At 35.6% G+C, this 17,693-nt stretch overlaps 1 protein-coding gene across 1 annotated transcript in view; it reads right to left on the reverse strand.

Annotated features, from left to right (window-relative positions):
- The window catches only part of PREX2 (phosphatidylinositol-3,4,5-trisphosphate dependent Rac exchange factor 2), a 185,725-nt gene that overhangs the window by 68,588 nt on the left and 99,444 nt on the right, over positions 1 to 17,693 (reverse strand). The window contains exons 21-26 of the mRNA XM_032995111.2: positions 16,516 to 16,652; positions 13,200 to 13,317; positions 12,141 to 12,325; positions 9,177 to 9,338; positions 5,130 to 5,352; positions 4,586 to 4,793 (exon numbers count right to left, since the gene is read on the reverse strand). Coding sequence (XP_032851002.1) covers positions 4,586 to 4,793; positions 5,130 to 5,352; positions 9,177 to 9,338; positions 12,141 to 12,325; positions 13,200 to 13,317; positions 16,516 to 16,652 — 1,033 coding nt within the window. The remainder of the gene's footprint in view (positions 1 to 4,585; positions 4,794 to 5,129; positions 5,353 to 9,176; positions 9,339 to 12,140; positions 12,326 to 13,199; positions 13,318 to 16,515; positions 16,653 to 17,693) is intronic.

Raw genomic sequence — 17,693 nt, forward strand, 5'->3', positions numbered from 1 at the left:
TTGCTACACAATTCTTACTTCTGAAGGGAAATTATGGGAGACGCATATCTTTTGTAAACAAAAACACTGCCCTAACTGTTATTAAAGGGTAACATTCAGAATTCCTTCCTTTACTCCTATTTCTGTTCAGCTATCACATTTTTGAGTATACACAAATAATTTCCTGACTCTCGCGAGTTTTAAGAAAGAAATTAAGAAACCATATACTTTGGAAATGCAATAGGGTTGATGATACCTATAATGCTGTCTGTTAGCTGTACAGCAATGAATACATACCTCAAGTGGTATATGAAGCTTGAAATCATGACCTGATAGATGTTAACACAGGGTTTGACGTTAGCTTTAGGGAAACAAGGATGATAACTAAAGCTCTGTAGGAAATCCTTTCATCATTTCTGCCTAAGTTTCTCTGGCTAAGAGCTAACCAGAGACAGACAGATATTTGTCCTACATATGGGAAAAGTTACCGATCTCAACTGTAACTGAAATATAGAAAAACTATGCATTTTACTCGACTTTAAACCCACCCATCCACTGGACAGATATCTTCTAGGCTACATGATACCTTAACACTTCATGTCAGCATGAAATCACAACTCAGTTCTTCCTTATCACTTAAGTGACTGGCTAGCAGGATTTCATGAGGATGGGAAAAAAAACTGGGCCCATATTTTATAGCAGTGTTCAGTTTTGATCTACCTGCTAGAGTACATGTGTTCTTAAACATGTCCTAAAATAAATGAGTTATGAAAAGGTAGACCTTAGAAAATCTGTTCTTCACACTTGTAAAACTTATTTTCTGCATACAAAAATAAAAAAGGGATTCAAAAAGAGAGTAAACAAACTCATAGCAGATCATTCTAACAGTGCTCTTAAAACAAAAGGTCCATTCCAAGAAGACCTTGTAGTACTGTCTACTGGAAGATGAGATAAGATATAGACAAAGATTAATTTACACTTCTGCTTTTTCTTGTGTTCCCATTATCATCCATTTCTAGGAAAACAAAAATGGGCTTTGGGCAGATCAATTCTGGTAACTTCTTGTGGATTTTGTTGTTGCAAGAAATAATCAAGTGTAAGAAACAAGCATAATGAACTGCAATTTCAGCTCCTGAAAATATCTTCCCCTGAGTAATTATTTGTCAAGACACAGACAGACTATTATATCCTCCTCTTTTATGTGACTGTTTAGTCACTGCTGCCAAGATCTCAGTAAAAGACTGATTAAGGTAGCTGGAGCTTTTCCTAAGGGAGCTTTTCACTATCTCTCAGCAGGCAGGCTCTTTTTTTAAGGAAATTTTTTTTGCTGCACTACCTTGAACGAAAGCTGGAATTTTGGATAACAGAATTCTGGAGCTGGTAGCTCTTGAGGTCACTGAAGTTCTTTTAGAAACCCAAGTCAGGGAGTCTAAACCACACAAATCCAAAATTGGATGCAAAAAAAAAAAAAAAAAAAAAAAAAAGTAAAAAAAAGCAATAATCATGCTTAAATAGACTTTTTTTGTAAGGTTTTGTTTTTTGGTTTTTTTTTTTTTTAATTTTTAGCCACAGCACATACACATTATATTTTCTTTGGAGATCAGTCTACCCCAAACAAAATTATCTTAGACATCTATCTCTCATAGGAGAAATATGTGAATGGATAGTAACTAACAGCTAGAAAGTCTCTATAAATATGAAGAAAATTTCCATGAAACATGGAAATTTAAATCTCCACCAAAAAAATCCTCACATGTGGAATTAATCCTATATGCAACCCAAATCAACACAATTGTAACAGCATGTCAGAAACAAACAAAACCTGCTATCGTCAGTCGAAGCATTAAAAATGGATAGCCACAGGCAGTAACAAAAAAAAGTATGCAACCTGTGAACTGATTTGCCTTTTCCTCACTCCACAGAGACTCAGAAAATGTTCAAGCCTCTCATACACTTCCAGCAGACATTCTTCCAAAAAACATCTGGGATTGTGGGACCACACTGAGTGCATTTGAACCAAGAAAACAGCAGAATCACCATACAGAAAACAACTTGAAGGACTTACTTCTGTATAACACCTAGCATCAGTTGTGGGTATTTGGCAATGGTACTAAAGAAATACTGAGATACTATTAAACTATTTGAACAAGGAGTCAGTGGAACTTTGAGAGGCTGTGGAAATAGGATATATGCCTTTTTTGTGTGTATCTCTCTCTACATCAGTACTGTATTTCTTAAATAACCCAATCACATCAACAAAACATGACAAAAGTTATTATGAAGATAATGCTAGGAGTCCATAACCTTCCCTTAGACATTCCCTTCCCATAACACAAAAGATCTCACAGACCTTCTCTTCAGGTAAAACACTTGCTTTTCAGTTCACTTTGGTTCAGTGACAGACAGAAGAGGTTGGACAGATAACACTGCCCCAAGATTTTGGAATTTGAGAGAGAGATCGTTATTGACCTTAACATAGAGCAGAGACATCTAGTAACATGAAAGAGCAACAATTTTTCAATAGTACTGTTATACAGGGTACCAGAGAGTCATTTGGCAGCCCAAATTTTCAATCATTCAATATCATACGTATTTATAATTGTGATTTCATGTCCATGTTTTCTGTCTTGAGAAAATTCTAATAATGTGGTTTACTTATAATAATAAGCAAATAGTGCTTATAATAAGCAATCCCATAAAGACAGCAATTTTATTGTTGCTATGCCATAACAGAAAACAGAAGTTCTACAGTCTTTATAAAGTTCAAAGATTGGTATGTTCAAGCATTTCCTCAAGGCTGCTGAAGTATGAATATTTCTAATAAAAGAACAGCGGATTGATTATCCTATCTTAGTACCCTATCTTTTGCTTCTTAGTAGTCCTCACTTTTCTTGCAAGAGTTAATTAGTAGCTGTAACTATGTTCTAATATAATACTCCGCGTACTGCTGAACTGCTCACACCCAGATAGTCCTGTCTTCCCTCTTCCCTATTCAGCACTTTTAAGTAGGTCCCTTGGCTATCCAGTTTCCTGTAGAGAACAGCTTTCCTCCACAGTAATTATACACTGGCAGTCCACTCAAAGTCCATGAGGAATAAAGCATGAAAAGTCTCAGTCTTAAAAACAGTAAAGAGTAAAATTTGCAAGATAAATCTGTACATCTTAAACAGTATCTGCTACAAGGTCAGTTTACAGGAAATTTATGAAAGGAAAAAAAGTGAACCCTCATGTTTACTGTCACAACTGTGTGACTTTCAAAATTAATATATGTATATACATATGTATATACCTGTACACACATTATATATGTGTATGTGTGTGCATTTATATATACATGTGTCTGAAAGAAAGGTTCAGAAGTTCCTGTGTGTTTGCATCATGTGCTCAAGGGAGTGGGAGGGAAAGGCGTGGCAGACTGGTAACTAGAAATTCCTGAAATATCGACTGAATTTCCATACATAATTTTCTGACTCCCTTGAGGAAGAGTGACAATATAGGCTTTATAGACAGTCATTTTTAAGTTCACTCAAGCACTGAAATTGTTTTGAATTTAATTAACTGATTTCATCTTCAGCATGATAATTAGCAGAACTACATAGAGGCACAGAATATATTTGCTTTAAAAAATCTGAGGCCTCTCTTACTTTCATTCTTAATGCAGTATGTGATACATTACAATTACTTATTACTGTATAACTATTACATTATATTACTATTAGAACAGTAGAAGAAAATTCCCATGCTGAAATAACTATGAAAGGACAAATAATTGTACAGTCTTCAGTATAACAGGAGAAGCAATGATACACTTTTTCAAAATGGTTGTCTTGGTTTGGGCTGAAATAGAGTTAATATTCCTTTTCAGGGACTATGAAGGATTGGCTTTTAAACTCAAAAAATTATGTTATTTATATTTTCAAAATTAATAATTTCTGGTATTTGCATTACATATGGGATCTTTCAGAACTGAAAGGCCTATCATTCTTCTTCCTCCTCATCCCAAGAGAGCAAATAGCCTAGCAGTCAATCCATTTACCTCACAAATGGAAAAACAAGTTTTAAATCCTTGTTCTGAATTAGGACAAACTGTGATGAGACTCTGGGTCTCCCACATTCAAGACAAGTGTCCTAATCACTCAAGAGTGTGGTTCTCCCTAGATCCACAGTTCTTCATTAAGGATAATTTGTTTTTGAAAAATGTCTAACAAATTAATAATCTTCTCATAGCTGAAAAATGCTTTACTTACAAATTCATCTTTGGGACTATTCAGCAATACCTCAAGAGTTCAATAAAAGCTATTTTTATACCTCTGCCCTTTGTTTCCATTCCTAGAGAAATTTTAGATGACATGTGGGTCTCATATTTCTCTCACCTCAAAATAATTAGCATTTCACATTGTAGAGAAAAACTACAAACTAAAATGGGAAAAAATCAGGTATGCTGGGAAAAAGAACAAAATGTGTTACCTACACTTAAATTCTTTGCATTATTTCAATTCTATCTGAAGTCAGCATTGAACCTACAGTACACAAAAAGGATACCCAGATTTATCGGTAACTTCAATGGAAAAATTAAAGGCAAGTCCAGATGGTAACATTTACTTACTCGTCTATTTGACAGACACATGTTTCCACCTCTTTCAATGCAGCTTGTAATTTGAACAGTAGTTTCTGATAGACATCTTGTGTTTCTAAATCTTCTTCTTTTAAGAGGTACCTCAGACCATGGCCTTCTTGCTGGCCAAGAGACTGTCCTGAAGGGGCAGCCATAGTAGTAATGGTATGCTGGACATAAATCATAGGATTCAGTTTACCTGGGAATAATTCAAAGAAGTTGCATCATTATCTTTTTTACAACATACATTTTGCAGTTAGTAAAGTACCTAACAGACATTGAAATATTTTCCTGCTTAAAACTTCATGTAATTATTTAATTTTGCATTTTATTTTGCATATCAGTCAAGCTATTCAAGGAAAATTTATTGTGAAATTATGAGTAGCCTTTACTATGCTTTAAACCTAAGTATTGAAAATAGGGGGATTTCATACAGGCTTGTTCTTAATTTTAACACTTGGGACAAAAACCTAAATCTTTTAAGACTCTACAATACAAGCACCGGAAGTACTTCTTTCAAGTTCAACTGACTTACCTTGATCAGTGTTTTTATTTTCTTTTTCATGGGAAGAATGTTTCCTGCTGTCTAACTGTACACCAAAGGCACTACCAAGGGAAGTTGAGGTTTTAGGGTAAGACACTTCCATCACATTGATATGGCAATTGGTCGGACAGAAATCACTGCTGTGAAGAGGTGAAATCTTTGACTTAGCTTGTTTGAAGGTAGGCCACGCTCTGTTTTTTAATACTCTTGAAAACTAGAAGTGAGAAAGAAAAGAAAATATTTTGGTTAACAGCTTTTGATGTGTCAGCACTTGGCTGAGAAAACCTGTGTACCTGTCTAGAAAATAACGTTTAAAGTATTTCAGACATCCTTGACTCCAGATGCTTTGACTCATAATTTCCATTTTTCTCTACAAGGAAAAGAAAAAATATTTTTCATTTTATATCTCTGAGGAGTTGGTTTTGAAGTAAATCATATTTACAAATGTAAATATCATTGTAACAAGGAGACAGAATTCATTTTCCTTGCAATGTAATAAAATATTAAGTGCCTTCCTGGCGAGAAAGTCTGGAAATGCTCTATGATCCAATGCTGTGCTGCACACGACATTTATAAACACCTGCTGACATAGATGTTTTCAAGTCAATGTCCTGCAAAAATTTCTGAAATTTTGCCTGAAGCTATAATGAAGACAAAATCAGAAGCTATGAAATATAAATTTCTTATTCATGAGGAATGATGACCTCCCTAATGGATTTCTGGGCTGCATTAGAAGACACACTGCCAGCAGGTGAGGGAGATGATCCTGCTCCTCTCCTCAGCACTGGTGTGGCCACACTGGGAGTGCTGGGTCCAGTTCTGGGCTCAAGAGAAACAGACATGGACATACTGGAGAGAGTCCAGTGAAGGGCCACGAAGACGGTTAAGGGACTGGAGCATCTCTCTTTTGGGGAAAGGCTAAGAAAGCTGCAACTGTTCAGCCTGATGTATCAGTCAATGTATTCAAATACCTGAATGGTGGGTGCAAAGGAGACGGAGCCAGGCTCTTTTCTGTGGTGCCCAGTGACAGGACCAGAGGCAATGGGTATAAACCAAAACAAGAGATTCCCTCTTGAACATCAGCAAACACTTTTTCACTGTGAGGGCAACTGAACGCTGGCACAGGCCGCCCAGGGAGGTTGTAGGATCTCTCTCCTTGGAGATACTCAAAAGCCATCTGGACAGAGTCCTGGGCAACCATCTCTAGATGACCTTGCTTGAGCAAGGGGGTTGAACAAAACCTCCAGAGGCCCCTTCCAACCTCAACCACTGTGTGATTTTGAGTGATTCTGTGAAGCTGATAAACATCCGAGCATAAAAATTGCAAACACCATATTTTACAGACTTTGATAGTCCATCACCTCTTCTCTCCCCCATATATCAACTCAGCAATGATGAACATTATTTTTTTTTCCCTCTGTTTTATGGTCTAATTCTAATACAGTGCTTAGCCACACCTCCCTCACTGTAACACCTGAAATTTTGTGCGTACTCTTGAACAGTCTTAGAGTTATTTGTTTTTTAAGATGAGATGTTGTCAACCCAAAATGGCTAAGACTGAACTGTACTGAATTTGGACATTTAGAAAATAGACCTACTTTAGAATCATAAAAGTCATGAGGTCAAGCTCTCCCATTGGAAAAGAGACTTGTCAGTGAAAACTAAGATTTTTGTCATAACACATCCTTTCCAGTGCAGTTTGTTGTTAGGGGACAATTATTTCTGGAAAAGACACAGTCAGTTCCATGTCCCTGGTATTTTAATCACAGTGTCCCTCCAGTCAAAATATTGCACAGACCTACCTCAGCTATAGCTGAGGCATAGCTCATGCATAAGAATATTTTCAAAGTTAACTTGCAAAGTTCCTGTCCTAATAAATGTCAGTAAAAATTCAATCAGTCAAGTTTTGACTAACACTTCAGTTGAACAAAGGTATGTCCATTTTGAGTAATAGCAGGTTCTTGTGCTGGGATTTAAATTTCTGTTTATTTTGTTGTCTTATTACTTCAGCCTGATGAACATTTGACTGATTAATTACATTTAAATCTTTATATCAGAGCAAGATCTGGAAGGTTACAAGAAATCCAATTATGGAATTATTCAAAGGCTGAAGAATGTACAAATAGTTAAGAAGGGCACTAAGGACATTCAACGATGAAAATGTTCCTGCAAGCAGCACATATTTCACATCTCAATCTCCCACACATCCTGCTCCAGAGAGACCAAATGCCTGGCTACGATTTAATCAGGTCATAAGTCAGGCCCAAAATTCTTTTCATATATGTGTTGAGAAACATCTGGGACTCATGGCACTGGACTCAAGGTCTATTATGAGCAAAATGTTCTGATAATAATAATAGTAGGAACTGCAGAAATCTACAGGGTTTCTATTTATAGAATTCGAACTTTCACAGTGAAACTAGGAGCCAAGCCCAGCTCAGGCACTCCGAAAGTCTCCTGTAACTATGGTTACCTTTACCTTGCCAAGAAAACGACATATCTCTTCCTGAAATTCATTGCATTACTAATTGTCATTAAAAACTATAACTGTGCAACTACTGATTTTTGAGCAGATGAGCTTGAAAACGCAGATTGTATCAGCAATATCTGCTTCTAGACAGTATAAGCACTATGAAAACTTCCCTGAGGCTGTTTGTTTCATACCCAGCATAACAATAAAGTTTCATTTATTGTCTAGGCCTCCTGTAAAGAGACTGTGTATTGTGCTCAAATTTTTTGGCTACAGGAAAGGTATAAACAACCTTCATGTTACTCAAACTCTAAATACACTATTATTAATTACAAAACTATTGAATTTGTTTTATAAAAAGATATTTTCATTTTCAATAAATTTGAAGACGGAGAGGTCTACAATTCAGGCAGACAATGGAGAGATCAGATGTTTGGTAATGCAGTATCAGAATCATTTTGATGCCTCCTCCTATGACTCAACTGCTCAGTTTATTCCATTTGTTTTCGGAAAGGACCCTGGAAAGTCTTTAGAAAGCTGCTTTTTGGCCTTCATCTTACTGAAGCTACAGGTTTTTCTTACAGTTCCTTTGAAAAACAAAAACACATTATCTGTTCTTTTCCATGCAACTTTTAGAACTGTGTAAAGCTTCTACATTGAACTACTTTTTTTTTTTTTTTTTTTTTGGTTCAATTATTTGCATGTTAACTCTCAGAACAGACCAATTTGTAAATGTCACAACTCAGACCCCCACCTGAGATAAGACAGGGCACAGACAGTTCTTGTGTAGCCATTCCGGGCCTACTTCAAACTAGTTCCAAGCTCCAAAGAGTTAGGTTATATGGGAGAGGAACCAGAAGCCAGGAAGAGAAAATAAGTTTGCAGTAACAAATTGGCAAATGGTTGATTCATTTATGCCCTCCTTAGCTAAACAACTATAGAGAAATACACTGACAGCAGCAACTAGAGGTCATTTATTCATTCACATCTCATTAATTTACATCTCAAGTGTATGAAAGTCAGCAACTTCTCCTTTTTTTCCATGCTACAATGTTTTATTAACCCAAGATAATCTAACAATTTACAAAGCTATTACTATTAATTGTCATGCTAGAAAAAGTCATACCAATTTGAAGGGCATAAAAGATGAATAAAAAGGTAACAATTTAGTATTTAAAATTAAGATGCATTAGAAGGAAAAAACAATTCTGCTGTTATTGCTTCATTTTTGGTTAACATCTGCAAATTCACTAGAGTATTAGTTTAAGGCATTTACAAGACTGCTGGGCCTTTTGTGGAAAATATGCAATTGATTGTATCTACAGCTGAACACAGAAAAGAAGGACATGATCTACCCAGTGACTAAAAAAGGGATAATAAAGATCATGGTTTGAAAACAATTTATGCAATTTCTCAGTTTATGCATTCACAACTCAATATCTCTAAACCTTCAGCCATATTTTTGTCACTGCAATATACATTTTGAAAAGTCACTCAAACTGTACCACATTCCCCTGTTTTTCCCTTAAAAAACAAGTATCACCAAGCCTAGGACATGCCAGTCATACCTTTTTATAACTAGAGATTCTTCGGTAGATATGCTCAATTTTCTCACTGCAAATGACACTGAATTTACTTTGAAGCTCGGTGGGGATCACTTCATTTAAGGAATTGAGGCTGTTGCAATTCTGCACAAAATGTTCATCGCTTTTTGCCAGTGCTTCAAGAATCTAAGATAATGAAAAAAAAAAAAAGAGTAGTACGTTATGAAATAACTAAGATAACCCCTTACTTAACCCTTTACTAAACAGCCCTTATAATTAAAGGTGAAAAAGCTGATAATCAGTTGTCCTTTAACATTACAGGCAATGCTCCACAACAATGAATGCAACTTGGGAAGCAAAGAGTTTTCTTTAAATCTGTTCCCTGAATAAGTTATACCCCTAATAAATATTTTTATTTGGCTTCTCATGACATTGTCTGATAATGGATTTACTACTAATTTCCTACTAATGCAACCACTATTGCTCCTCTGAAATACATTATCTGCTGTATTTACTTGAACAGCACGTATTATGCAAAGCTGATGAATTCATTACTTGTAGCAAAACTTTGGTCTGGCAGTATAAGCAATACTAACACACTGAAAGAGCATACAGGAACACTGAGTGCTATCCTCTTGTATATTCTGCATAAATAAACAGGAAATAGGGAAGAAAATGAGCTAAACTGCCCAGCAAAGCCTGAAGTCTTGCTATGATGGAAATAGCACCAGCAAACGATGGTGACAGAAAACTGAAAAAAAGGCATGTTGAAGAGACGAGTGTTGTATATAACTCTTTTTATGAAGTTAGAATTACACTACAGGAATTGAAATTCACTGTGTTATGGAACTTAGGAGATGCCAATTGCTGGTTGGGTCTGACTCTGAAGATGTATTTGAAAAACACATGCAAAATAACAAAGGCACCCAAAATCCAGATTAAGGCACCTAAATAACAAAAGTCTCGCATTTTAGAGATGCTCAAAGAAGTCTGGACTAACAACACATACAGTATTAATCTGCCATGGGACTTACATCTGTAATTCACTTCTGCTACAGTTCATTATTATACTATCTACTTTCACAGATGCAATATACGATTTATAATATTGACAAGGAGTTTAGAAAAAAATTACAACATACTGAAATTCTGGAGTACAAAATCTGAAGTTTTAAGAAGTCAAAGATTATAAATTACTAAGTCTCAAGAGAATCTTTTTCTCATGTCCCCAGCAGGGTGAATTCAAGAAAGCCTTTAACTCTCCTGCTACAGTGTTTAATTACCATATTAAAATACCCCAGTCACTTTGGTCACACTTTTAAGCTTCCTTTATGTCAGGTTTAATTAAGAATACAAATTTTAATAACTAAAGTGTGGGTTTCTGCAGCTGTATGTTAAAATAAGTGCATTCAAACCCAGTAACTTTTGCAGCACAGCTTTGGACACTTTCTCATCATAATAATTAACACAAAAGTTTGCACAACATAGGAAAGCAGTCCAGGATTACTTCACTCTCTTACTAGATATGATGCAGAATAGAGATGTTTAAAAATGCAAAGCAACAATAAACAGCAAAGAGAAAAATAATTTGGAGAGAAGCATAAGACCCCAGTGAATGCAAAGAAGTTTATGTTTAGTGTATTTAAAACCACTTGCAGACAGTTATAATTGATGAAGTGCCACTACAATTTTTATTATTGCCTTTGAGTTGAGGGACCTGATTTCTCTACCAGTGGACCTTCTACAGTCATTTAGACAACTATCACTTGATATAAACTTTGCATAATTCTAACATAGTCACATTATATCTTCTTATTGCTTTTTAATAATTCCTAAATATTTAATTAGCTAACCTAAACACTAAGGGTGATGACACTGCATTATTTAAGGCCAGAATCAGTGTGCTGGAAGTACCTCTTAACTACTCCATATACAACAATGGGAAAATATTTCTTAAACATTTAGGAAATAATACCTTCAACATTTTATATGAAATTATAATTACAGCAAGAATTAACATCTTTCAGGTCAATGACTTGAAGCATTAACTAGACCAGCTCTAGGAAATCTCATGATGTTGGTGCAAGAAGTTACTCCTGTCTGTCAACCTGATCCACTCCAAAGTGAAGTCAGGGAAAAGAAACATGTTCCCATGCCTCAGTCATTTCAGTAAAGATCAGTACTTTACTTTACACTTCTGATGGAAAGATCAACAGAAAAAGAAATTTTCAGATATCAGTACAGTCCCCCCAAATCTGGGCTTTCATACTTTTATTAAGTGTAATTTATTAGCATGCATACATGCATGAAAATATAAAAACAAATGGTAAAAGAGTTGTATTACTACATTATTTGTCAATCTGACCGAGGCAGTACCAGATATATGTAAAAAATTTCACATCCCATTCACAGCAATCACAAATTTTACCATTCAGAAATATTCACAAAATAAAAACTTCAAAGTAAACTCTGAAATTGCACTTGTTTTTTTCTTTCCTCTGTGATTTTGGCAATGTGTGTACCTGTATATGCACAGCTTTATTTTATTTTCACACACAGAAAAGACAGGTGGTGTGCTATTCCTTTTACTGAAACAAATTTTAAAAGTTGCACATGCAATTCTGATGAAATTAAGTAACTTTTGGAAACTACAGCCTACCTTCACCAAGTTTTGACATTTCAGTGAGCCTTTGACTTTCTTTCAAGTTTTATTTGATAATTAAGAAAAAGGGGAGAGAGGCAGGAGGAATGGAAGACTTTAAAGTTCTTCAACATTTTTTCAGTTTAGAGGCTCAATCTATAACTACACCATAACCTGGTTTACTTCCTGAGTAAACAATCATCCTCCAAAATATCAGAGGGAGAAAGGTGACCAATTATAAGATATTAAATGAAATACATATAATCCTAAGGATAAGCAAAAGACAGATGTTACCCCACTGGTATTAAGCATAGGAAGAATTAATACATACAAAAATTGCTTCATACCTTGGCAGTCAAGCTGAAAAATCCCTTTGGTTCAATCATTTTCTCTAACACATGGCACTTTATTCCAGCTGTGCTGTCATACTCATAAACCACTCCATACTCCAAATGAACATTGTCAACAGTCAGACTCACATGATCTTTCTTCCCATCAATTATTGCCATAGTGTTAAATTTGTCAATTACCTCTAGAATAAAGAAAAGAACACAAATCAGTTTAGGAGGGTTGGCCATTAAACAAACTAAGAAGGGCATAAGCAAACATTCTAGAAACGGGTATGCTCCAATCATTCTATTTTAAAATGTTCATCAAAAAACCCAGCTACCATCTGGATGATTTAAAAGTCAGAACACCAGTAGATTTATGGATGCTAAAATACTAGATTGCTCAAGAGGCATGAACAGAAAAGTCACAGTAGTCTCTCTTTACAAACAGTTATTGGAGAGGACTAATTCAATTTCATTTATAATCCAGAGACCTAAAGCAACAAAAAAAAAGAAAAAAAGGGGGAAACTAAGAACTTCTAAATAAAATAGAAGAAAATTATCATGAAAAGTGTCAACATTCAGAAATGAAACCACAATATCAGCATTTACCCAGAGAACACAAATACAGTTCAAATGTTAACTGTCTCTTTAGTTACCATAATGTATATGAATGCAGCTTTATCTAAGGTTGCCTGAAAATAATCTGAAGGATATCTGATTTGTTATTTCTCATGCAGCAGTGACTAACACATCTAATTTAGCCTTAAATGATTACTAGTGGTGAAAATAAATCAGGTAATTCCTAGGATTCTGTATCCTATGAATGAAAACTGAGCAGATTTTCCCTAAAGTATTCACAGAAGCTTTTTCTCAAATTGAGAAATACAATAATTGTCAGAGAACAGCATGTTAAATTTAGGTCTTTAGAATACATAAAAAAGCAAATCCTTACATAAAATATGTCTTACGGTCTGCTTACAATTTCCTCTCTGAAAACAAAACCCCTGCCTATATTTTCCTTGCTGCTACACCAACGTTCTGAGCAACAACAAAATCAAAACAAGCATCACACACCTTCCACTTTGCAGTCAAAGGCATCTCCTCCATCATCTCCAGAGGGCTTGGTGTTTGATTTCTGAAGATCTTCCTGTGCACTTTCAATGCTGTTGTAAACCCACTGTATAGAATCTTGCTAAAAAACAACAAAAATAAGACAACTAGGAAAAGCTTTGGAAGTGCAATTGACAGCAGCGTATTTCACTGCTCTCACATATGAAATGGTTGCTTTAATTCCCTGATTATCATCAGCTTTATTGCCTTCTGAGCTCCAAGTTAAGAATAATATTTTGAAAACTACAAAGAATTTTGGCTTTGTCTAAAACCATCTGAAGCATTTTGTCAACTTATTTTTTATTTCAGAATATACTGTCACAAGACGGTATGAAATCTGTGACAGCATGACATCTCTCAGTTTCATGTCTCTGACAAAAATAATCTAAGACATTTCAAGTCAAACTGCAGATTGAAAAATATTTGAGACCAGAAATCATGTAAAAATAAAGAGAAACTATTTTTGCCTTACTAAATCTGCTGTGCATCCACAAATCTGCTAGTAAATATTATGGAATACCAATCAAAATTATAGTTATGTCCGGTTACTCTATCACCGATGTGTCACTGGCAAGAATATACACTACATTTGCCTTTACTACAGTTATTTTACTAGATGTTCTTTTCCCCCCAGATTAGCAAAACCTTCAAAAAGGACAGAATCGTGGGCTCCAGAACTCCAGCATCTTATGTGAGTGAGTGACACATGAGCACAGAAATGGTGGCTTGGTCATACAACCTATGAAGAAGCCACGTGTACGCCTTACATCTTGTTCTCCCCCAACTTACTCAGCCACACACCCATCACACCCTTGTGGAAGGGCCTATCAAGTATAGCAGCTCCAGACTACTCTTTCCCTTACACTTCAAAAGAAGCTTGACAGTCAGTTAGTCACTCCCTCTCCAACAGCTACGGCGGAATAAATGACACTGTTGTGACTAATCTGAATTCACAGACTTTAAAAAGAAGTTTGTGGAAGAATTCAGAGTTAAGCAAGGACAGGAAAAGTTTAAGATTAATGTTAAAATTTTCATGCAAAATACCAAGTACCTCAGATTATGCTTTGTTAATATGCAATATTCAGCTGCTATCTTATCCTATTAATCATAGACAACTTAATTTTTGTATGATTAAGATACTATTTCTCTCTAGGTTTCCTAGATTTATCCATGCCTTACTTTTCACTCAATGGCACTGAAATATTGGCACTGAGCTCTCTGTTGATTGTTGGAAGACACCTGTGCACAAGCGGATCAACAGAAGCACTTCTGAAACCCACCTCTCTTTGCAGGTACACCTGAAAATTTGCTGCTTATTTATGGAGTCATACAGGTTTGCTTGGCAGCCTCAAAACTGCCATGCCAATCTCGAATAGATTTACATTATGTCACAGGGTTCCTTCATTGTTTGAACTTAACATGGCCTAATGAAAGGACTAACTACTTAAACTAGACATCCCTCTTTCAAAAGTTAACACAAGATGTAATGCAATATGATTTGGAGAAACATTCTCCAAAAGCATTACAGAGGCACAAACTAAGCATAGATCTGTCACATCATGATTAGTATCACTGCAAAGAAATTTTAATTCCAAGAAGTACAATCTGCTTTCAATTTTCTTTATCCTGACAAGACAGAAAGAACGTAAACATTGTCCAACACAAGTTACACAGTTATTCACACTGAAAGAAACTGGAATGAAACTTCACGCTCCAGGCAAGCAGGAAGACTCCTCACCCTGAGAACTGGAATATACAGAAAACAGGAAGAGATCCCATTTCAATTATGCAATTGCCAACCACAGGAGACTGCAATATTCATGTTAATTAAATGATAGGCTAATGCACTGTACTTACAAAACAGGAGAAATCCATAGTAATTTTCCAAATAATTAAAAACCAAAATTTCTGAATAGGAAATTAAATTTTAGCTGTCTTGACACCAGTGGGAATACTGCCATTTATTTCAGTCTAGACAGTTCTCCCATAGCATCTGATAGCACTACACCCTAAATGAAGGTTTTATTGTCAGTCTGGAGGATCTTAGTTATTTGTGATTTGTTGAATTATTATCAGCTACTTTAAGATTTAAATAAATACTCTGTATAGGAAAAACAGTTATGTACTCTAACATAGTACACAAGTGGATTAAAAAGAGTAATTTTGCATGTCAAGGCATTCATGCTAGCCAGCATCAGTCAATCTTTTTTGGAATGCCACTCATCTCTATAGGAAGTCACTCTGCAGTTATATACAGAGAGAACACACCTGCTATAAAGAATTTTATTTCTCTTTTATTCTAGCCAGTTTTGCTACTAGTGCACAAAGCACCTTCTCTTTCCTAGAGCACATTTGCCTTTAAAGAACAGGTACGATCTTGATATGCTATGTAACAACTTCAATTCTGCACCCAGAGAATCCAGATGAACATTTTCATAAAGACTGTATTTGTATGACACAACTAACTCTTACTTATAATTCTTATCTCATATCTATGCAGTAGGTGTGGGAGAAGGATTTCACTCTTGATTTTAATTGGATTTTTCTTCTCAATTACCATGCACTGGAAGAGTTTGTGAAGTTAATTAATGATACTGATTCACAGTTTATGAAAAATTTGCAGGGAAAATCACATTATAGAATCCAGCTGATTTTGGTTTTCTTCCTTAAATTTGTGTCTTGGAAGCCTGAGATTTTCTCCTAAACTAACAGAAATAACAACAAAAAAAATTAATGCTTATATTAAAAAAGGGAAATTTTGAGTCCTTGAATGTGTGTTTATTCCCAAGATTGGAATGCAATAGGAAAACTGACACTTTTATAGATGGAATATGTGCACTTTGCTCTCTACGTGCTGGAGTGTTACAAAATTCTGGAAGAAGATCAGCTTTCTACATTGCATTCTCCTGCTGCTGAGCAGGCAGTGAGCTGTGTAAATCCCTCCCCATCATGATGAGAATATATCTCATAATGCTTTCTGCATAGAACTGCAGAAACATTTGAAATAATCCTTTAAAAATACAATAGTAAAAAAAAAAAATAGTTATAAGCTTTGATTTATTTCAGTGCAGAAATTAAATAGACCTTGAACATCAACAATATATTGAGCAATCTTCAGCTTTTATAATTCAACTGGTTTCTCTTCACTTTTATTCACCACTCCTTTTGCCTCACCCCACTCAAACACAACAGATATATGGACAGAGATATACATCACACTGTTCATTTTGACCAAAAGTAATTTAGAAGAAAATCTGGAAGGGAACTGAGTGAGACATACCTGCATTGGCCGCCTGTACTTCCTGCATGCTGTGACATGAGCAATAACACTTGCATGAGTCTCTTTGCTGACATTAATTCCATTCACTTTGATTATGCATTGGCCAGGGTGGAGACCTGCCGCAGCTGCCACCGTTCCTATTGAAAAAACCCACATAGTCAACAGACTTCTTTTCCTACACATCTCCTTTAAAGCCTAATTTTTTAATCAGAATCTGCTCTCACTGATTCCTACATATTTCCCCTGACCACAGGATGCTTCTGCAGTCAGCTGGACTCCAAGAAAATGGAGTTCTCCAGCAGATGATTCCATAAAGAGAGACCAGACTATTTTCTAAAGGCTGTTTAATGAAACAAATGTTGATTTGTAATATAAAAATGTGGAAAATTTGTCTTAAAGAGAAGGATTTTAAAAGGATAAAAAGGCTCTAGCTTGAAACTCACAAATTATAACTTAGACCACTTTGCTTCTGAATTCTTTTAAATTCCTCAAGCTTACAAGCTTCTTGACTACTTCAGGTGTCTCTATTTTACATACAAAACAGAAGCTTTCTGAGAGTTCATAAAGAAGTATCAGAGCATACTAGAGTTTCTTGATAAACGTGAAGTGAAATATCCAAATCCAAAGACATTTCCAAGGATCTTGACATTATTTTAATCTTTTTACCAATGCAATTATAACAGGGTACCTTACAGCTTGAATCAAAATACCCAAACATAATCATGTAGGAGATCTCAAATCTACTTATTTTTTGAGGAAAAAACAAACAAAAACAAAACAAAAAATTATCTTTGAGCAACATAAGATATGGTTCGGTGATTTGTCTTCATAACAGATTAACCACCTTGGGAAAATTCTTCTATCCACTGAATAGGAACTACAAAAACAGCAGCTCTCTTCAGGTCTTTTCAGTGTGACTCAAGTCCACTCCTGAAAGACAGCCCACTGGAGTATGACCTTAGTTTCAGCTACCTGAACATTTGCCTCTTTATGTCTCTCTTGATACCAGGGATGCCAGGGAAGTCAAAATCTATTGCCTAGAGACTGCAAGGCTGAGGTGCAGAAGCTAGCTGCTGTGCAAGAAAAGGCTAGACTGAATTTGCTGGGCTGACAACAGAAAAGCTATGTCATGGCTTGTCACCTAAGCATATCTGACAAGGAAAGAGCTTAAATATACC

This window comes from Tyto alba, unplaced genomic scaffold, assembly GCF_018691265.1.
Source record: "Tyto alba isolate M040663 unplaced genomic scaffold, T.alba_DEE_v4.0 Super-Scaffold_9, whole genome shotgun sequence".
In the NCBI taxonomy this organism is placed as follows: domain Eukaryota; kingdom Metazoa; phylum Chordata; class Aves; order Strigiformes; family Tytonidae; genus Tyto; species Tyto alba.